Source organism: Oryza brachyantha, chromosome 11, assembly GCF_000231095.2.
Source record: "Oryza brachyantha chromosome 11, ObraRS2, whole genome shotgun sequence".
Lineage (NCBI taxonomy): Eukaryota > Viridiplantae > Streptophyta > Magnoliopsida > Poales > Poaceae > Oryza > Oryza brachyantha.
In genome coordinates this window covers 13,198,209-13,222,334 of record NC_023173.2, presented here as the reverse complement: position 1 = coordinate 13,222,334, position 24,126 = coordinate 13,198,209, and the positions used below count along the sequence as shown (strand labels likewise).

Genomic DNA, 24,126 nt, shown 5'->3' with positions numbered 1-24,126 from the left:
GAACGTACCTTCCATCCAGTAATATGCAATTAGACTATCTCCACGGCACTCTTTATTGTACTGTGTTAGTACTATAGTACCAGTATTATTACCTTTGAATTAATCTCAATCGTTAATCTCTAAGTTTAATACTAGTAAAAAATCTCAACCGTTAATCTCTAAGTTTAATACTAGTAAAAAATATTCTATTACAATTAGCTAATGTTGCAGTATAGACAAAGATAATCTGTTAGATAAGAAAAGGAAGACAATCTCTATTAGTTTTACTAATAAAGGGAGTACTTAAAACAACTCTTGAAACTCAACGTGCAGCTTTCATTTCTAAAGCGCATGCGTACGATAGCCGTCAACTTGCTCAACTCGTTATGGCCCCGCACTGCTAAAAAAGTGAATGCATATGCATGAAGGGCTTAATCTATTATTGTCGGAGGATGTGTTTGGTTTCAGGGATGACACTGTTTGGTTTGATGATGGGTGGATGGGTTGGACCGCAGAGAGGATTATTCCTCTCGAATCCGGGCCTAACCAATCTCTCCAAATCAGAGGGATCAACTCGTCCCAGGGGCTAATTGGTTGTGATAATTTTTTTGTCGGGAATACACAAAAGACTTACGCATCTATATTTAATCATGGATTGTATATTTCATTTATTAATTGTGAAATATCCATTTCATTTATTACTTGTATAAATATAAAAAAATTGCTTTAGGTTATTCACATATTAATCCTAATACATCGTAATTTTATTTGAGATATGAGAGGTAACCTCTGTGTCAACACCAAAATTTAGTAAAACTTCTTAGTGGATTTGGTTAAGGAAATGTAGAATCAACCAATGGAAATCTTATCCGGAAGGGTCTGAGTTCAAGATTGAATCATGAAGACCAAGGTATAGCAACTTAATTTTATCTATTAATTAGACTCAGTTTAGGAATTTTGTTTTGTCTCTACAGTTTGAGTCTGATCGGGACTTATTATTTACTTTTATGTATTAGGAAACATGTGTGTATCTAATAGGAAATAGAGTTAGAGTCCGATTGGGACTTGTGTTTTTTTTATCTATTAGGAAACGTGTGTCGTGTCTAATATAGACTAGTATCCACCCATGGATATAAATATGTACATCCGGGGTGATTGTAAAACATCTATATACACAGATCAAATACAAATTTCGGTGCATCACTACCCTCCTCACCAAGGTTTTATCACCGCTGGAACTTGGTACCTGACGTGAGGCTGCATCGTTTCGATCTTCAGCGAAGGGATAAGTCCTATGTTCCGTCGGCCCGGCAATCGTATCGACTAGATCAGAACAGTCCTGGTCCAGTCCAATCTTCTGATCTGGTTCTATAATTGCTAGTTATCGTATCAGTTTAAGCGTAGGTTACTCCTGTATCTTGGGTTGATCTGATCGATCACTTTGAATGATTTATGTTAATTTGATATTTGCTATTTAATATATTCGATCTAATATTGTCTCGATTTGGTCCGATCTGTTGGATTATATTTATCAAATAGTTTATATCAGGTCCATGTATCTTGCTCATTGTTTTACCGGAGTTCCAGCCAATAAGTTATCAGCCATCGGCTCATCTGCTAGATAGCGATCTAAATCTATTTGGTATCTAACTTGACACTGTTAGGTGTAATCTTGAGCTGTCTCGGTTTGGTCCAATCTTCTAAGATTATTCCTCGTAAGCCAGGCTAGATATTTTATAGATCTTAGCCGATCATTTGTCGTTAATAGCCGATGATCTTTGCTATCCTGCATACTCATTATATTTATATCAATAGAGTAGCTGATTGCCTTACTATATTATTTATACACTAATCGACTTTATTAAGATCAATAGTTGTTTATGTTGCATTGACTTATGAGGATTACAAGCAAATTGATTTTGGCCAATTGTAATACATGATTCATTATTCATTTAATCATTCGAGTTTATAAGTATCAGATTCCTAGCCGATCCAAACTTTCAATAGCTGATTATTCAACCTATCGGCTTAATACTACTAAATCAACATCTGATCGACTAGATTCTTAGTTACCTATCAGCTCCATAGTCGATCGATTTGTTTTATTTTTCATCTTGTTAGTTGCAAGATCAAACTGACTGGCATGCTTGCACTTTCTAAGAATTTAGGTCTTGCACTAAAGCAACACAGAGACTTCTAGGCCTTCGTGAGTGACACGTCAGAAATTAACTTTTGGCGCCAACATATTTTTGGCATGCCTAGTGGGACAACGATATTTTTACACAATTTTCTGGTTAGAATTTGAAGATGTATGATGAATAAGTCAATGCCAAGAACTTGATCACAATGGAGAATTTGACACAAGAACAGCAGGAATTGGTGGAGCAATCCGTGGCTGAGTTTCAAAAGTCTTGTCTTGAATCTTTCGTCATGTCACCAAAGGGACCAATTCAAAAAATTCAATCCCCAAGCCGATGGTGAAAACACTTCATGATACAATTCATCATGCCTTATTCTGGAGTTTTGATGAACACATTACAAAATTTGATCAAAACAACGGTTGATGAGTACGTTGCCCAAGGAATTTGACTCGAGGGGGCAATATTGACCAGAAGAACTTCATCAGTATTGGCACAATGGAGACAATGCAAGAGACGATGAGTGAGTTGATAGAATTATTGAAATGATGAGGGAACAATTTGGGATCAGATCAAAAGAACATATATATGTGTATTGGCAACCTTATTATGAGTGGTTTCATAAGGTTCCATTGCCTCACCGATATAGAATCCTAGAATTCTTCATATTTTCAGGGCAAGATGATGTTTTTACAATTGAACATGTGAGTCGATTCCTAGCACAACATGGAGAGGCATCGGTTCACGATACTCTGAAAGTTAGGTTATTCCTGCTATCACTTTCTGGATCAGCGTTTAGATGGTTTTCATCATTACCTCTAGATTCTATCAGAAGCTAATGACTGAGTACGAGACGAGGTTAATCTTCAGTTCTTTCAGGGGATAGGGGCCGCCCAAGTCAGTTACAAAGGAACGACATTCGGATGCACATATAAAAGCATTCTAGGTCATGCAGACAAAGTGCAATCGTGGGATTATACTAAAGTGCCAAGGGACAATGAATATGTCAAGCCGTTCTTGCCGTTCGACATAGTGCTTGAACTCCCATGGCCAATGAGGGTGCTGCATGACTGGTACCTACAGGCAAACGTTTTCGTCAATGGACCCAACGGAAATTTTGTGATCATTTTCAAGGACCTACACGCCTTCTTTAACACAGACAAAATGGATATCAATCTCGTCGGTGTGGGGTTCCTATAACATTTTCCTCTTGTTTGTTGTTAGTAATGTGTGCCAACAAATTATAAGTCATTTTAACTCAGATGTTTCCTTAGGTCACAATGGGTAGACTCTCAAAGAACGCGGGCCTCAATAGGCTACGTCAACCCGATGATGGTTTGCTAGAAAACTCACATGGAAGGTCCGAAACTCAAGGATAAGACGCTGGAGGAAAAAAGGAATATGTCAACAAATTGCATAAGAAAAAAAGAATCGAGATGACAACTTACTGAGGGCAAGCTATGCTCATGCACGCGGACAAACGAGTCTTGATAGTCCCATAACACCTAACGTAAGCAACTTCTCCTTTGCTTCATTCATATATTATACCCGCACGGCAAAATATCGTAATTCATAAATCATGTTTGTAGCCATCACTATATACTATTCCTGGTATATCAAACGGACCAGATCGTTGTAGTTCTTTATCCGGCCAACTACGAGGAGAAGACGTTCATGGAGTTTCTTATCTTGCTTAATTTTTAAGTTTGAAATAATCCCCCTGCATACCACACTAATTAGATGTTATTTTAAAGTTAGCTCAATCAAATATGTCATGTATTGTAGATAACATGGCTATTATAGAAGGCATGGCGGGATTTTAAAGGATCAAAATAGGAAGAAAACTTCTCGTAAAGGGACGTTTTCCGATATGTGATCAACTTTATATTCGTTAAGTATTTGATGCGATTGTCAGTTCTTATTACGGACGTGTCTACTGATATTATGCAGTGTCACAAGCAACCTAGTGGCACCAACCTATGTGGATATTACGTCTGCGAGATGCTCAGGGTCTGTGGGAGATACAAAACTGAGTTTACAGCTGTAAGTGTCATTAAGCTCCTTAGATATAGGAAATAGTTTATTTCAGTGGATTTTAACACAGATTATTTTTATTCTATTTTCCATAGCTCCCGAGTATCCCATATACCGCAAACCGGTTCAAACAGAAAATACTTCTCAACTTCTATGCGGACTTATGCCGGTTCATTCGTTGTGATATCTGCAACAATCTAGGGGAGTTCTGTGACCCTAATAGCAAACTTGCTTATGCCCCAAATTCAAAAACCTAAGGGAGTGTGAGAGAGAACATGAACTGTAATAAAATTTTATACTTGTGAGGGAGTCTTGATTTGTAATATTATGAACACTGTACATATGTACAAATGGGGTGTAATTATATTTATCGATGTTTCTAATAGTGCTCGTATAATTTATATGTAACTGCTAAAGCACGTAATATTATGCACATGACGATTCAAAAGCACGATTGCGTATCTTCCTAAACGGCTAGCAGCATAACATGCATAACGAGCGCGTATCTTCCCAAACAACTAGCATGTGCTAGGTGAATGCACGGGATCTATTATCCGGTGCGGTTGGCCTAACACATGCTAGCTGGATGAGTTATAGATTATCCTGTGCGGTCCTCTTAATTACATCGCACGGGATGATTGATTAGCCCATACGGTCCACGTAATCTGATCGCATGCGATAATGGATTATACTGTGCGGGTGGGCTGTCTGCACGAGAAAATATTTATTTTCACATACCCCTAGGATTAGACGGGCAGGATCTCTGTATAGGAAAACTCATTTTGACTGCTCGAAAAAAATATATATCAAGTAGTTTATGTTCATGTTTAACGATAGTTTATCGTTTACATGGTTAATGCTATGATTTATTTATGTGATAAATTAAATCAATATATGCTTGTATATTTAGTATAACCCATGCTGGTTTTAATTTAAGTAAATAAAAACTTAGTTTATTTATTTACAGTAGAACTAACTATAGATTACCTATGAACCGACCTATAACTATAGTTGAAAGCATGAACATTGTTAAAGCCTTCAGACTAGCTTACAAAAGATGCGTTATGTCACACCAACCGGGATCAGAAGGCTGCGGTAGGCTACATGCATGCAAAACTCCCTATTGATAAATAAAATTATTTATGGTATGTTTCGTTCAAGCGTAACGTTAGCTAGAAGTGGCGAGCTGCATCCAAAAATAAAACGCCATAGTTTTGAGGAAAATGATGCGGCCACCATGTGGGAAAAAAAACGCCACAGTTTTACACCCCCATCTTTTCGCTTCCGCTTCTCCTTATATGACAAAATTTAAATTTTCGACCTTAAATTTACTGTTGATATTTAGAGTTGATTTTGATGTTTTTTTCATAGAAGTTTATTTTTCAGCATTGACTTTTAGATCGCTAAGAATATGTATATAAAAACTTTATTCATAAATTATTTTTTGTTTGTAAATATCCTGTTTGGTTTTTTCCCATAAAAGCCATAAAATAAGCCCAGGCTTAGGTTTGACATCTGTGTTTGTACGCTCATTGAACTCAATATGCTGTTTGCTTGCATGTGAGGATCCACAAATTTCTTTCTTCATCCCCTAGCCGAATTCACATAAGAGGGCCCTTCTGCCACCTGCTAGAGGAATAAGTTCTCTAACAAACCACTTAATCAAACATCTTATATTTTTAGTAAGGCAAAGATAAATTTATTTATTCCATGGGCAAATAGTACAAGAACATACAAATATATCATACTTTACAATTTGGGATATTCCAGAAGCAAAGTGGTGAGGATGAACACATATATAAGAAGAGGATCTGGGATGGACAGACATGGATAGATAGAGACTGAGTATTACATAGTTCATTATAATTTGAATTGACAAGCAGGAATTTCATATATGGGATATATAATTCTTAGCCCAAATATTGATGCTATAAGGTTTAATCAGCTCTTCTTGTTGAAGGACAAGACACTGTAGACCGTCTGAATGAGCGCGGTGATGAGGAGGGTAGTAGCGGCGACTAGGGAGATGAATACCCAAGGGTTACTGAAGTATGTGTGTATGAGGTTGGCCCTCCAGCTGTTCCACGGCTTCTTGCAGTAGGCATCCACCTCTGCTAGCACGTCGTAGAGGCTGTTGTCTCGGTCCATCACTGCACCACTTGTTATTGTGTTGTTGATCAGATCCGCCGCCGCCTCGTCGCTTCCCATACCGCTGTCGATGATTCCCTTGGACCTCAGCAGCCGCACATCCTTGGGCGTGTTGATGAGCTCGTCCATAAACCACACAAATGCATTCACGTCGTTCCGGGCGCCTGGATGCAGTCGTTCGAAGGCCATCAGGTTGAGGAACGCACGCTCGGCGTTGCCATACAACACGATCTTTGGGACACGTAGTACGCCTCGTTCGAAGCTGACTGTACCTGCGAATCCAGAACCTATGCTCACCTCAAAATTAATCCCTGAGTCATGGAGCTCAGCAGCGGAAGGCATGTGATCAGACCCTTCCATTGACCCTTCGCGGTTTCTACGTGTAACACTTATGCTTTTCTGAAGAACGTCCAGGGGATGGAGCCCCATGTCATCGACAGGCGTTATAGGCGTGATGACGTAGGAAAGAAGCTGAATCACCCAGTGGTGTATATCTCCATCCTCATCCTGCATGTGCCCACCAATCGGCGGCGAAGTTCCAAGATTAGAGTAAGCACTCCATCCGTTCCTTATAGATGACACTAGAACACTATTCTTTTTCAAACTTTGACCACTTGTCTTTTTTTTGGGAAAAAAGTGATAAACACTTAGAAAAGATACCATATTATTATTATTAAAATGTATTACATCATAAATAAAAGCATCAAACTTTCATTTATCATATATAGACTAACCATTTACAAATTGTTTACAGTCAAAATTTAAACAATGATAGTCAATGGTGTCATTTTAAAAGGACCAAACGGAGTAATAAATTGATGAGATTTTAAGTGAAAATTCCAAATGTATCATGGAGTTTTTCTTAATCCTTTCCATGCTCCAGAATTTTTACTTATCCCTTACACTTCTCTAAGTTTTTCTTTTGATCCCTATATGTATATCTATCTCATTCTATGACCCTGAATTGCCTGTCATAATTCTCAAATAATTACGATTTTGCTCCCCTCCCCCGTTTGAAAACTGAAAATTTAAAATTTCCCGAAATACAATCAAAGTAAAAGGCACATGCACCACACACACGCGTAGGCCACGTACAGAGGGTTTTTTGCCCCGTCTATGTGATGCCTTTTATACGAAAAAAAAAAACCGATTGAGTCAAGCGACGGGAGCTTCTTCCTCTCGCGAGGCGACGGCGACGACCCATGCTCCAAGGCAGAAGAGGCGAGCTCGGACCCGTTGTATGAGCTCGTCCTCCCGAGGCGACGGCGCGGCAGGATCCCGCGCGGAGAGCGCGCGCGTGGGAAATTTCCCCATGAAATCTAGGTTCGTCCAACTCCCCTCCCACTCCCCCAATCCAGGAAATTTGCCCGTGAAATCTGGGAAATTTCTTCCAGCATATAGCGCAGCAATCTGTTCCAATCTCCCACTCCCCCAATCTCCAACTCCCCTCGCTTGATTTGGGTGCTACTGAGATGTCCACGGTGGCTGCAGGTAGGAAGAAGAAGGGAAGCACACCTGAGGCCTCGGATGCGGCGGCGGCAGCCCTAGCCTGTACCCTAGGTCGTGGTATTGGACGGCTTCCCCAGTTATTCAGCGTCCATGGATGGATTTCCCTTCCCTCCACCTTTTGATGCATCCTACGGAGGTGGATTCCCCAGCTCTTCAGCTTGGTTGGATGCGTCCGGTGGCGATGAATCTTCTCCTGGATCATGGTAATCTTTCATTCTTATTCTCGGTTGCAGCAGAATATGCTTGTGAGATTTGATTCCTTGTGGATGTGTGATTCATGAACTGCTAATGATTCTTGTGGGTTAAAAATTGCCCCTTATATCACAAGAGAACATAGAATATGCTTGTTTTTTCCATCTGAATGCTTACGATGTTTCGTGTTAGAACTAATTTCAGTGTTACATAGTCATAAAAATCAGACTTTATTCTACATCCCCTGCCATGGGTCATAAGAAGGTATGCTCGTTTCAATGTTATAATGTAGATGGCACAAGATTAATAGGTGGACGGATCTCTTTGAGTCTGCTTATGTAAAGGCTCGTAGAGTTTTTACAAGTGGATATTTGTTTGACATCAAAAATGTGATTCGACGTGTCACACACGAAGGACTAGGAGTCAATCTTAGACAGCTCCAGTGCAGGACCTAAATTCTTAGAAGGTGCATGGGCATGCCAGTCAGTTTAATCCTGCAACTGACAAGATGAAAAATAAAACAACCCGATCGGCTATCGAGCCGAGAGGTAACAGAAAATCCAGCCGATCGACTATTGATGTAGCCACGCTTTAGCCGATGGATGATCGATCGGCTGCTGAGAGCTTGGATCGGCTGAGAATCCGATACGTGTAAACTCAAATAGTTAAATAAGCAATGAATCATGTGTTACGATTGGCTAAAACCAATTTGCATGTAATTCTCACAAGCTGATGCAACATAAATAACTGCCGATCTAGATAAGTCCAGCCGATTGGTATAAAAATAATACAGTAAGGCAATTGGCTGCTTTATTGATGTAAATATGACAAGCATGTAGATCGGCAAATATCATCGGCTATGAACGACTGACAAACAATCAAGATCTATAGATCTATAAAATATCTAGCCCAGATTGCTAGGAATAATCATAGAAGATCAGACTTAACCAAGACAATTCAAGATTATGCCTAGCAATGTCAGGATAGATACTAAATAGATCTAGATCGCTATTAAGCCAATGAGCCGGTGAGAATTTGATATAAACTAGAATGCTATACCAATTACTAGTATAAAACAATAATAATTAACTACATGCATATTAACGCTAGACCTAGAAGATTGGACTCAACCAAGACAGTATAGATTTGAGCGTAATCATGCATGAAGTCGATCGAGTATTGCAGTATACGAATAACAGGATAACAAACCATCATAATCTATCAACTTATTCATTAATCTCAGCCGATTGGACGGATTCCTATAAGCAGATCAACTAAACCCGCATAGATCGGACCTAACCAAGACAATATGCGATCTAGCATGATATGATTCATAGGAATATGAAGATCGGTGAACTTAATGAATAAACCAACAGATTACTCAGGATAATCCCGGCTAGAACTCCAGCGATAAGCCCTCATGAGCCCTCGATCCAATCTGGTAATGCGACTTCGGCCAACTAGATTGATCAGACTGCACCGAGACAGAATTATGTCGACTAAACCCACACCGACAGATTGAACAGAAGAACTTGTAAGGACTTGGTCGAGAACTACCGCCACTCTAAACCCATAGACAGATTAAAGCAACGATAGAACTCAGCCCGTCGATCAACTAGGCAGGAGATCGGACTTAACCGAGACAGTACTGTTCTAGCCGATCGACGGGTTTGACAAACTGGAACTTACATTGCGAAGCTGACAAACCCCGCACCGAAAGCCCAAGCAAGTCGAATAATTTGGCGATGCGTCGAAAGTAGTTGACCTGTGATTGATAGATGATTTACAATGACCCCCGGGTACATATTTATACCCTCGAGTGGATAGTAGTCCATGTCGGACACAACACACGACTTCTAACAGATAAAAGAAAATAACAAACTCTATCTCTAATACGACACGGTTTCTAATAGATAAAAGAAAACAAACAAGTCCCGATCGGACTCTAACTCCCTTAGAGATAAAGGAAAATCCTAACTAACTCTAATTAATAGATAAATTTATGCCGTCATGGCTTGGTCTTCACGATTCCTCCTTGAATTCGGTCTCTTCCAAATAAAATCTTCATTGGCTGATTACATCTTTTCTTAACCGAATTCAATATGGAAATTTACCAAATTTTGGTGTTAACAATATTCTAATCAAATGTGTATTGACACAGCTCACAAGTTTTATGTGGATGACAATAAAGAGGCAAAGCTAGGACCCTTTGTGCTGATGGAGGTTTGGAACATATGCCGAGAAGTGTCAAAGTGGAAAACATACAAGAAAACCTAGGGAATGCACGTAAAAGGAAATCATTTCACTTGGAAGGAGACTCTGAAGAAGCTGATGATACTTTTGATGAGATGCCAAAGCGACCAATGGGTCTGAAGGCCGCTAAAAAGGCAACTCTAGATGCAAAAATCAAGTCAAATGGTTCGGGCAGTAGTGATGATGGTCACTCAAAGGAGTCTCCAATTCTGTTAGACAAATTCGATAGATATAGCAAATTCCAGGAGGAAAACAATGACAAGCACATGAAACTATTGGATAGACAGATAGACAGGAAAAGATATCTTCTGAGAAGCCAGAGGCCACAAAAATTGCCCACCTTATAGCACAAGATTACAAAGAAGGAAAGAAGCTTGAGAAAGAGTTAAAGATGATGGAGACTTATAACAGCCTCATCTCACAAGATACAAGTTCAATGTCTGATGAAGAAAAGGCACAGCGAGTTAGTATGATGAAGTGCCTTATGAAAATTCTTTTCCCTGAATCTGATTCAACAGGTAAGCAATTATGCCATATCTGAAACTTACATGTTATTGCCACAAATATGTGTGATTACAAGTGTCTTTGGCAGTCCCTTCAGTGTCTAATGTGAACCTTACTGTTATTGATACAGATATGTCAACTTTGCAAGTGGAGGCTACTATCTCTGCCTATCTGGTGAATGCCAAACTATATTGCTGTTTTTTCTTATCCTAAACCAACTTTTCCACTTTTTCTATCCTAAAATCTGGCTATTGGCAAGTTATGTTTAATCTTTCAGCAGGTTCAGTGTATGTCTCAGTTTATATAATTTTTGTTCATGCTCAATCCACTAAGCCTATTTTGGTGCTTGTTCAGTGATACACTATACTACTGATATGGAGTATATATAATCTAGGGAAAAAGATGAACATATACTTTGATGAGAATCTGCAAATGATCAGAAAGGGGAAATTTAGGAAATAAATTTAGAGCTTGATCATTGGAGGTATATACTGGGAGCTAAATATTGATTTGATTGTGGTCATGGCTGGGAGGTATACATCCTGGGAGATATATACATCCTATGAGGTCAGTTGGAATGCCGAGAGGTCTCATTCAGTTTCAGTTTCTGAATTAATGTGAATGTGATTTGTAAATGCGAATGTGCCCTTCAGTTTCTGTTGGAATGTGAATGTGCATGCTCCAGTTTCAGTTGCTGCAATGTGAATGTGCATGCTTCAGTTTCAGTTTCTGTTGGACTGCCGAGAGGATTTATTTGCTTATGTGAATGTGAATGTGCCCTTCAGTTTCTTTCTGGAATGTGAATGTGCATGCTTCAGTTAGAGACATTATGTATATGTTCTCCTTTATGTGAATGCTTCAGTTATGTGCATGCCCGTTTCTGTGAATGTGAACGTGAATTCAAGCCTCACTTTTATACTATAAAATGGAACCATCTACTCCATTTCTTTATGTATATGTGCTCCTTTCCACCACCATACCCTCTACTCCTTTTCATTCTGTAAATGGAGCCGCATGAAGATGATGACTTCCTAGAAGCCGACGATTTTGAAGTGTTCACCGTAGAAGAGTTGCTAGCAGAGGATGAGATCATCGAAGAGTTGCTAGCAGAAGAATTCAAGGCTGCAGGTGATGGAGAAGCTCCATCCATATGTCGCCGTCATCAATAGAGTGGACCAAGGAGGTACATACCAAGAAATCGAGAACACGGTCATAATGATCTTGTCGCTAATTACTTTTCCGCAAATCCTATCTACACAGATGAAATGTTTCGTAGGAGATTTAGGATGAGATGGTCATTGTTTCTGCGTATCGTACATGAACTTAGTGATTGGTCTGCTTATTTCACCCAACGAGTTGATGCAACTGGTAGGAATAGTCTTTCACCGCTTCAAAAGTATACAACAGCTATCAGGATGTTAAGTTATGGAACCGTGATTGATCAACTTGATGAAGTCTTGAGGATTGCTGCAAGCACTTGTTTGGAATGTTTGAGAAAATTTGCTGAAGGGGTGATTGAAAAGTTTGGTGACAAATATCTACGCTCGCCAAGAGCCGATGAATTGGAAAAAATCATACTAAGAAAATGAGGCTTGTGGTTCTCTTGGAATGTACGGAATCATCGATTGTATGCATTGGCCATGAAAGTCTGAAAGGTTAGGCAGGCATGTTCACTAGTGGTAACAAAGGCATTCCTATTATGATTCTTGAAGCAGTGGCAACTAAAGATCTTCGTATATGGCATGTTTTTTTGGTATTGTCGGGTCTCAGAATGACATAAACGTTCTAAACAAGTCGCCACTGTTTATTCAAGCAATAAAAAGGGAAGCTCTAACAGTACACTACAATGTAAACGGAACACAATATGACATGGGTTACTATCTTGCCAATAGAATATATCTAAAATGGGCAGTATTCGTGAAGATAGAGACAGTGACAGCCCTCAGTTGGCGGAAGACAAATTATTTGCATTGAAGCAAGAAGGGGTGAGGAAAGACGTCGAGTGCACATTTGGCATGCTGCAATCACGTTTTGATATTATTCGTCGACCAGCAAGGTTATGAAAGTAGGGGGACGTTATCAACATAATGCAAGCTTGTGTTATACTTCACAATATGATAGTAGAAGATGAGAAGGAAGCAATTAGAGATGTCTTGGATTTGAATTATAATCCAAGTGCCACAATAGTGCTCCCGCCTGAAGTGCAAATAAGCGACAACCAATGCAGATCCATGCTTCGCAGAGATACTTTGTAGAAATTCCGCTATCAAAGCTCAGGCAACACATAGAAAGCTAAAAAATGATCTAATTGGGCACATATAGCAACGCTATGGAAACAAAGAAAATTAGACTAAATACATTGTATAATTATTATATTTATGGTTCTTATTCATGCTTGCTAGTATTATATCAAATATATAGCCACACAATGATATACACAAATGCATTAAACAACTTACAGACATACCCCTTTGTCTGTGGGTTGTATGAGCTATATTTATATCTGTCTAGATGATAACTTTGAGATTCTTGGAGACGTAGCCTATCTGTGGGTTGTACATGCCCTAAGACCACACTCATAGGCCGCGTTCGGCTGGAGGTGGAGGTGGGTTAGTTATCCGGCATGGAAAACATAGTAATAGATTAGTATATGATTAATTAATTATTAATTATTTAAAAATATAAAATAAATTAATATGATTTTTCAAAACAACTTTTCTATAGAAATTTTTTACAAAAAATATATCGTTTAGCCGTTCGGGAAGCGTGCAGAGAAAAATGAGGTGATAAGATAACTTGCTGGTGGTTGCCGAAAGTGGCCATACTCACGCTGCGAATGTCCCCTAACACACTCTCAAAAAGGTGAAAATCATAGTGTATCATTGATCTCACTGAATTTCTTATGAAAACCCACTTGCACGTGCATAATATTCGTGGTACTAGAATTTGAACGTTAATAGGTGGAGTCCTATACCGAAGCCTCCACTACACTGCAGGTGCTAAGAAATTTCATATTAAAAAGTTAAAAAAAACTTGGCTGCCATCGTTTCGCTTCTAATTCTCCTTATACTTGTGAGCCACTTTTAAAACTATTTTAAATTTGATTTTGTGTTTTAATTTTTATCATAGTTTAGTTTATAATATTTCTTTTGAATCACTAAGCACACATTTATAAAAAAAAATTTAGATAATGTTGTATACAAAAGTTTATCTACAAATTATTTTTTGGTTACTAAATCCACAGTTACGCCAAATTAAATTCCGCCCAAAAGCTAGTTGGCGGAGGCAATAACGGAGTACGTACCGGGAAAGTGTCAGGACCCGCAACAAACTTGAGCCTTTGCAGTAGGAGCAAAGGCAGCTGGTTCTCAATCACGAGCATGTCTGAGATGACATAGTCCTTCAAGTATAAGCAGCCATGCTTGCTGTAGACAGGGTCATCGGACCCGTAAACTTCTTCCTCCTCTTCATGCCTAAACGTCCAGATCATGTCTAGCAAGAAGCAGCCGTCGGTGACCATCAGCTCCACGAACCGTTCTCCGCGCCACTCCTCATCTAGGTTCTCGTAAGCGTCCCGCAGCTGCTCGGCTATCTCCTCCACGGCAGCGACGAGCTCCTGCTGCGGCTTCCCACTCCGGTGCACCACGCGCGCCACCGCGCGGCGCTTGTGCGCCTCCATGGGCTGCAGCGCGGGTTCGCCGTGGTGGAAGGGCCCCAGCGACACCAGCTGCGGCTGGTACGCGTCAGAGTTGGTCATCTTCTTCATGTACTCCGGCACCCGGTAGATGGAGTGCCTCTCTCGCTGCCGTCGCGCCGCCGCCTCCCCGGAAGCCGGCGGCTCGCTGCCGTTTTCGTTTTCAGCGAGGGTCTTATCAATGTCCACCACGCAGCTGCCAGAGCTGTTGGCCACGGCCGGCGGGAACGATAGTGGTACCTCTACCAGGTTCGTCTCGGCAGCCATTCTATTTTAATTCACAGCTTATAACTGAAGCTAGCTTAACGGATATGCGCACGTACATGGTACCCAACACCCACCTATATATAGAGCCCACAATCATTTGGTTTTAACAAAATACTTTGGCTTATTATATTATACCCATTCAAGCGTCACCGGAGCCCGAGCTCGGCCAGGGCAAGGCAAGGTAAGCGTGCACGTGTAGTTCTCTGGTCCTCTCTTATACTATTACTTAAATGATTAGGACGTCACTCTCCTTTATAAAGAGATCTTTATCTTCTAAATAAACATGGTGGGATTAAACTTTTGTTATGAGCTAAGGTCGTCCACGGTCTAATTCAACGTAAGATACCGTTAGAGTATCTGCACGACGCTCTCTATTGTACTTTAGTATTATAGCAAGTATTATCACCTTACAATTATTCTAGTACCATTAGCTAATGTCGTTGCAGTATATATAGATCAAGATATATAATCCGTTAGATTAGAAAGAGAAAAAATAAGCAATCTCTATCAGTTTTATTACCGGAGGGAGTATTAAAACAACTCTTGAAACCCAACGTGCAGCTTTCGTCTCGAAGGCGCATGGACTACAACAGCCGTCAACTTGCTCAACTTGTTATGGGCCTGCGGTGCCAAAAAACTGGACGTATATGCAGGAAGGGCTTAATCTATCATTGTCCTTGTCCTTGTCCAGATACTCGTCTTTTAGCTAGGTTATTATCAGCCACATTCCAGCGGTAGCAAACATTCGTCTAGAGCCGTTGTTAAGTACGCAATCATCTTGCTTTGGTCAAACCTAGTTCTTGGGTAGGGTGAGGGTCAAACTTAACAAGCTCCTAATAACGCATATACACAAATAACATCTGGATTGTTAACGTCAAAATTTGGTAAAATTTCGTAGTGGATTTGGTTACGAAAAGGGTGCAATCAACTGATGGAAAGCTTATTCGGAAGAGTACGAATTCAATAGGGAATCGTGAAGACCATGGTGGTTTAATTAATTTTATTTATTTATTAAAGTTAGTTTAGGATTTTTCTTTATCTCTAGAGTTAGAGTCCGATCGGGACTTATTATTTCCTTTTATCTATTAGGAAACATGTGTCATATCCAATAGAACTAGAATTAGAGTTCAAATATGATTTGTCATTTGCTTTTATCTATTAGCTAGTAATCGTGTGTCGTGGTGTTAACGTCAGAATTTAGAAATAGCCGCTGAAGAATTAATCAGGAACAGTGATCGAATCGGACAAGAAAGAAGGTCAATCGGACTGAAGAAAAGGTGAAAAGCGACTCGGATTCAGCCGATGGAGTATGAATCGGATTGAAAAAGGAGTTTGATTGACTTAGAAGCATGCAGATAGATTCGGAACCAAACTAGAGTCGGTATAAATTTTATCTGTAAATATGAGAATTTTTTTAGATAATATCTCTAATTAGAGTATGTGTGCAATAGGTTAGTTATTAGATATGAATCCATATCAGATTATTTAGTTTCTCAGGGTATAAATATAGCACCTCATGGTTTGTAAAGACATCTACTTCTCAATACACCGATCAATTATTCTCGGCACATCGCCACCCTCTTCACTAAGGTTTCAACATCGACGGAACTTGACACCTAAGTGGGACTGTATCGTCTTGATCTCCGGTGGAGGGGTATGTCCTACATTCCGTCGGCCACGGTAATCATATCGGCTAGATTAGAATTGTCTCGGTTCGGTCCGATATCCTAATCTACTTCTACGGTTGCTAGTTATCATATCAGTTTCAGCTTAGGTTACTTCTGTATCCTAGGTTGATCTGGTCGACCACTTTGAGTGAGTTACGTTGGTTTGATATTTTCTATTTGACATATTCAATTTGATGTTGTCTCAGTTCGGTCTGATCTATTAGATTGTATCTATCAAATAGTTTATATCATGTTGACACATCTCGCTCATTCTTTTATCGGAGTACCAGTCGATAAGTTATCATTCATCGGCTCATCGGCTTGATAGCAATCTAGATCTGTTTAGTATCTATCTTGACATTGCTAGGTGTAATCTTGAACTGTCTTGGTTTGGTCCGATCTTCTATGATTATTCTTAATAATTTAGGCTAGATATTTTACAGATCTTGATTGTTTGTTAGTCGTTTATACCCGATGATCTTTGTCGATCTACATGTTCATTATATTTACATCAATAGAGTAGTCGATTGTCTTATTGCATTATTTTTACACCAATCAGCTTGATTTATTTAGACCGAAAGTTATTTATGTTGCATCGGCTTACGAGAATTACATGCAAACTGGTTTTAGCTGATCGTAACAAAGGATTCACTGTTTATTTAACTATTTTGAGTTTATATGTATCGGATTCTCAGCTGATCCAAGCTTTCAACAATCGATCGTTCAGCCTATCAGCTAAATGCTGCTACATCAACGTTCGATCGGCTGTTTTCTCATTTACCTATCGGCTCGATGGCCGATCGGCTTGTTTTATTTTTCATCTTGTTAGTTCCAGGATCAAACTAACTGGCACGCCCGTGCATTCTAAGAATTTAGGTCCTGCACTGGAGCGTTCTACGAAGTCACTCCCAGGCATTCATATGCGACACATCATCGGGTCAACTTTTGACGTCAATATGTGGCCGACATGAACTATTATCTACCCATGGATATAAATATGTACACCTAGGGTCATTGTAAAATAATCTACATCTCAATACATAGACCAATTACTCTCGATGCATCACCACCCTCCTCACCAAGGGTATATCACCGGCAGAACTTGGCACGTGATGCGGGGCTGCATCGTCTTATGTCCCGCTAGCCCCGGTAATCATATCGGCTAGATCAGAACTGTCTGGGTTCGGTCCGATTTTCTGATTTGCTTGTAAGGTTGCTAGTTATTGTATCAGTTTCAGCTTAGTTTACTCATGTATCTTGGACTGATCTGGTCTACCACTGTAGGTAATTTACATCGATTTGATATTTACTATTTGACATCTTCAATTTGATACTATCTCAGTTCGGTCCGATCTATTAGATTGTGTTTATCAAATAATTTATATCAGGTCGATGTATCTTGCTCATTGTTTTATCAGAGTACCAGCCAATAAGTTATCAGTCATCGGCTCATCGGCTTGGTAGCGATCTAAATCTGTTTAGTATCTAGCTTGACATTGGTAGGCATGTTCTTGAATTGTCTCGGTTTAGTCCGATCTTCTAAGATTATTCACAATAAATTATGCTAGATGTTTTATAGATCTTATTCGAATATCAATTGGTTATGGCCGATGTTCATTATATGTATATCAATAGAATAGCCGATTGTCTTACTGCATTATTTATAAACCAATTGGCTTTGTTTATTTAGATCGATAATTATTTTGTGTTGCATCGGCTTACGAGGTTTACATGTTAGTTGTTTTTGGCCAATTGTAGCAAATGATTCATTGTTTATTTAACTATTTGATTTTATTTCTATTGGAATTCTAGCCGATCAATTAGCCTATCGACCAACCGCTACTACATCAATATTCAATCGGCTGGTTTCTCAGTTACCTATCGGCTCGATAGTCGATTGGCTTGCTTTATTCTTAATCCTGTCTATTGTAGGATCAAACTGACTGGCACACCCACACATTCTAAGAATTTAGGTCCTGCACTGAATCGATATAAGAAAGACTCCTAGGCCTTGGTGTGTAACATGTCATCGAGTCAACTTTTGACATCAACAGGGATACCAGATATGAGGTATCTTATGTACGACATATACTTGTATATAAAGGGGTCCCTAATTGAAAAGAAAGATATAAAGATAGATAATGGACTGTAACCGGCTAGCTATATGGTAAGGATTGATTCCTACGTCTGGATTTTCATAGCTAGTTGAATAGGCTTAGTCTTATCGGATACTTCTTGCTTGTCACCCCTTGCTATTACTACCGATCTCAATATTCCACAACTCCATTTGAATCACAAGTAACTATACATTCATAACAAAAATAACAAGTGCTCTCAATCCACCGCTCAAAAGATGCAAAACTAGCCTCCATATGATTTCTCACCAAAATCAACTACACAACAAAACAACAAATTTAATCATCATATCCGTCTGACCAAATAAGAAACTAGATCACTAGCTATATCCCAAAAAATATGTATGACAATAACCTATCACTTATCACCAACCAAACACGCCCCTACTACTTCCCCTCCCAAAACATAGCTATTTCTACCGCCCCCATTTGTCCAAAAATATGGAAAACAAATATCCATAATATAGCTATATTTTTTACCTATTTACTCATCTTAACTAACCACAATATTTTTATTTAATCTTACTACTTATATTCACTTCTCGACCAATCATGACCTTATTTGGATCATTATCATGTACTTAATTTTTTAATACCATATATCTGTAGTAACGATTATATTAAGTACGTGCCAACATGGCCATAGGCCTGACAAGTAGGTTGTCGTACGTGGAATACATGGGACGTTTGGACGCAACGATGTGTACATACAACAAGCTAGAGTGACGTTGATACGATATGAAATTGTGCAATGATATTCTCTTTTTATTTAAATATAGCTATGTACTTTCGGCTGTTTTAATTTCACTGATATTAATGGCAGGGGTCAAAAGATTATATTGCCCTTCATTAATTACCAGGTTGGTGGAAGTTCAACGGGGCTTGTGCGATGATGGATATTTTTGGCATTTCATCCCTACAAAGCGTTTCCTCCATATTCTGAGGGATGGCGCTTTGAGTTTTTCAAAAAGTATTATTTAAATATGTAAAAATTAAAATTAAAATTAAAATGTTTTTAATAAGTCTAATCATAATAAAAAAAATGATAATTATATAAGTTTTTGGAATAAGAGTATGAGCCATTACAGAATCATGGGAACTTGTTACAGTAGAAGAGCTCACCTTATCAAACTTTGACTAGTTTGCCTGTGGGTCCCCCGACGCATCGAACTTGTCCTCTTTGGAAATTAATTCCCTTAGTACTAAATAAGAGTTAGATATACTTTAATAATAACCTTTTGAAGTAAATTTATACTCATACCAAGGATTAAATCTTCAGAATCTTGATTTTTTTTTGAAAAAATTGCCGCCTCCTTCCCAGCACAGATATCTAACAGTTTGGGATGGGTTTGGTTGAAATATGAAATGGACTGGTTTGATTTGGGTTCAGGAGGAGAGGAAATGGAGTGGATCGGCACGGTGGGCTGCATGATGCCGATGTGGGGTGGGATGGATTCGAATTGGATTTTAGCCCATCGTATGGTTAATCAATAGGATATTATAATTATTCGATCTAAACCTGAAGTTTGCATTGAATAGCATAAATATGCTTATGTTCTAGAACTCGCCCGTTTATATAGCATTTGTGATTCAGATAATATCTTGATCGATCGGAAGTGCACATTAAGTATATAAGATCATGACAAGACTCGAAGGAAACGTTCACGTAAAACAAATTAAAATTTCCACTTGTTTCTCATTTCTCCTTTTTTTAGTTGGTGCCTACTGCTCAAGCCCATCTAATTAATTAAACTAATTGCAAATCAGACTAGCTTTGGAACTAGTTAGCTCTTACTCTTTAAATGTGTTGTGGAGTGAACGGTGAATGGTAAAAAAGTGAGAATGAATAGTCACTCATTGATTATAACAGTATATATATATATATATATATATATATATATATATATATATATATATATATATATATATATATATATATTGGGACCAAGGGGTGGGACCCACGTCCATACGACCGTACGGCCGCGTCCCTGCAATGTCGGTTCCCTGTCCATTATCTATTAATTAAACTACTAATTACAATTACTAAATAATTGATCACTAATCTTCAGTTTGCAACACTCCCCCTTGATCAATTAAATCTTGTAATTTATAGTTGGATTATCTTCATAACATTCTTGTAAAGAAAACTATATAATATATAATATAATATATAGTCTCCCCCTAAAAACCTAGTCTTTAGTAAATGAGGAGAATTATATGATATACCGTTAGATTGTATTATAGGTATTCATATAAATTAGTTATTGCAAATCCTTAAGTTGTCTCATACCTATTCCACAAACATATTTTCGGAATAATGTTGACGGTAGAGACTTAATTTGTGAATAAATCTGTAAGATTATCACATGATTTTGTTTGCAATATTTGTATTTCTCCATTTTGTTGTAAATTATGTGGGTAAAATAATTTAGGAGGAATATGCTTTGTGATATTGCTTTTTATATAACTTGTATTCATTTGTACAATACAAGCAGAATTATCTTCATAGAAAATTGTTGGAAGGATATGATTTATCCATATTAAATGTATTTCTCTATTTTGTTGTAAATTATGTGGGTCTGAATTGATCTTTATTCATGTCAAGGGATCGAACTACCATAGGTGTTTTGGAAGGATATGATTTATCCATATTAAATTTCTCCAATATTTTTTTTGTATATATGCAGATTGATGTATTAATATACTTGTAGTGAGATGCTCAAGTTGGATACCTAAGCAAAATTTGGTCTGGCCCAAATCTTTCATGTCAAATTCCGTCTTAAGATGATTGCGTGCTTTATTAATATCTTGTGTATTTCCTATGATATTGAGATCATCAACATACACTAAGATAATACAAAAATCTGTTAAGGATTTCTTAATGAATACGCATGGGCAATCATCGTTGTTAGAATATCCCTTTTTCATAAGGAATTCTTTAAGTCGGTTGTACCACATTCTTCCTAATTGTTTCAAGCCATAAAGCGACTTTTTAAGGTTTACGCAATACATGTTGCGATGTTGGTTCTGATTCAGAATTTTAAGTCCTTCAGGGACTTTCATATATATATATATATATATATATATATCCGAATCTAATGACTCATATAAATATGTGGTCATACATCCATGAGATGCATGGATAGACCTTTTTTTACTGCCAATGATATTAAGTATCGGAATGTTATACCACTCATAACTGGAGAATATGTTTAATCAACATCGATGCCGGGTCTCTGCGTGAACCCTTGTGCTAGAAGTCTCGCTTTGTACCTCACCACCTCATTGTTTTCATTCTTTTTTGGACGAAAAACCATTTAGATCCTACAGGAAAGGTGTTTCGAGGAGTAGGTATTACTGCGGAAAATACTTCTCGTTTCTTGAGCGAGATTAATTTTGCCTCGATTGATTCCTTCCACTTGATACAATCTGAGCGCTTGATGCACTCTGCCATGGTCTTAGGTTCTGGATCTAGTTGAAGGTCATTTGCAATCTTGGAAGAAAAATGAATGTCAACAATTGTCGTCTTTCTATTAAATGATTCCCCAGAATCAGTATAATTAGTGGAAATTTCTTTCTCCCCTTCTAACTCCGTATGTTTTTCCCATAATAATTGAGTTGGGATCTTCCTATGTCCTAGCAACTATATTTTTGTGCATATTTGTGCTGGGTATATGATGTATTATTTGAACATCCATATGGTTTGGATTTTCATGATCCAACTGGTGTCTATCAACTTAATGTTGATTTTTATCTCATTTGGAAGTGGTCTTCCTTTGTTTCCACTGTGGCTTTTTAGGAGCCTTTTCTTTTGTAACTGTACCTCTCCCCCTCTTATTTTGATTTGGGAGTTTAGTGGTTATTTGCAATATTTTGCAAATTTATAATCCTTTGAACTTCACGTTCGGATTCAATAGTACGTGGATCTAAGGACTGAATATCTGTGGCATTCCAATTTATTTCCTGCCATTCTTTTTGGTACATATTGTCTCCCCCTAATGCCAGGAAATTGGCCTCATCAAATATGCAATCAGCGTATCGGGCAATGAATAAATCCCCTGTAAGGGGTTCGAGGTATTTAATGATTGACGGTGATTTATACTCCACATATATTCCAAGTTTTCTATGAGGGCCCATTGTTGTACGCTATGGTGGTGATATCGGTACATATACAACGCAACCGAATTTTCACAGATGCAAAATATTTGGTTGATTCCCACGTACTAACTGTAACGGGGAAGCCATATGATACGCAGTAGGTCTAATTTGAATTAATTCTGTGCCGTGTAAAACCGTGTGTCCCCAACTGGATGTTGGTAAATTGCAATTATGTAATAATGGTCTTGCAATTAGTTTTATTCTCTTGATTAGAGATTCAGCTAATACATTTTGTGTATGCACATAAGGTATGGAGTGCTCTACATTAATGCCTAGAGTCACACAATAGTCATTAAATGCTCTAGAAGAAAATTCAGAAGCATTATCCATCCTGATGGATTTTATCCCATGTTTGGGATAATGTGCTTTTAATTTGATAATTTAAGCAATTAACCTTGCAAAAGCATGGTTTCTAGTTGACAAGAGGCATACATGTGACCATCTAGTAGATGCGTCAATAAGAACCATAAAGTATCTAAATGGTCCTGTTAATGGATGTATAGGTTCACAAATATCTCCTTGAATTCGTTCAAGAAATTGTAATGGTTCCGCTTTAATTTTAAGATGGTCTTAAAATCAATTTCCCTATGGCACATGCGGTGCACACAAAATCTGAAGGTTTGGGAATTTTTGTGTTTTGTATCTGATGACCAATTGAATTGCTGATAATTTTTCGCATCATCCCTATTCCAGGATGACTAAGGCGGTCATGCCAAATCTTGAAGATATCAAGATTTTGAAAAATTATCTTGTATGCAACATGTTGAAAAATTATCTTGTATGCAACAATCCAGTAGATAAAGAAGGAATTTGTTCAAGCACTTGCTTGTTGTATCCATTATTTTTAGTAATGAATAAAAATTTGTTTCTGTTGTCATTATGTGTTTCAACGTGGAAACCATTATGACGGATATCTTTATAACTCAATAGGGTACGAGTTGAGTCTGGATACAGGAGTGCATCCTCAATTATTAGTTATGGACCCACAGGTAAAATGATTGTGGCTCAACCCGAACCTACAATCACAGCGTCACGGCCTGCAATGGTTGTGACATTTCCTTTACTCTTAGTTAGGGTATAGAAATACTTCATTTCTCTGAGTATAGTATTAGTGGTGCAACTATCCACTAAACAAATTTCTTCCTCCATTTGCATTGATCTTGTATGATAGTCGATGAAAACTTCTCTCCTTTTGTCTTCTATTGCTCTAGACAGTGCTGATAACGTGCTGTGAAGTGAATGGTGAAAAAGTGAGAATGAGCAGTCTCCCATTGATTGTAATAGTACATATATATAGGGGACCAAGGGGTGGGACCCACGTCCGTATGACCGCACGGACGCATCCTTACAATATCGGTTCCCCTGTCCATTATCTATTAATCAAACTACTAATTACAATTACTAAATAATTGATCACTAACCTTCAGTTTGCAACAAAATGGCCGCAA

General features: G+C 38.3%; 1 protein-coding gene and 1 long non-coding RNA gene across 2 annotated transcripts; one reads left to right on the top strand and one right to left on the bottom strand.

The window, feature by feature from the left end:
* Nucleotides 1-5,865: 5,865 nt before the first annotated feature.
* On the bottom strand, nt 5,866-14,753 carry LOC102710450 (UPF0481 protein At3g47200-like). Its single transcript, XM_040528740.1, has 2 exons — nt 14,062-14,753; nt 5,866-6,806 (listed from the first exon to the last, which is right to left on the bottom strand). Exons 1-2 carry the CDS (start codon nt 14,716-14,718, stop codon nt 6,093-6,095), a joined length of 1,371 nt encoding a protein of 456 aa, XP_040384674.1. The 5' UTR covers nt 14,719-14,753; the 3' UTR covers nt 5,866-6,092.
* Nucleotides 7,246-11,482, top strand: LOC102709502. Its single transcript, XR_005812736.1, has 4 exons — nt 7,246-7,622; nt 7,791-8,011; nt 10,162-10,771; nt 10,888-11,482. It is a non-coding gene; the product is annotated as an uncharacterized LOC102709502 (long non-coding RNA).
* Nucleotides 14,754-24,126: the final 9,373 nt, after the last annotated feature.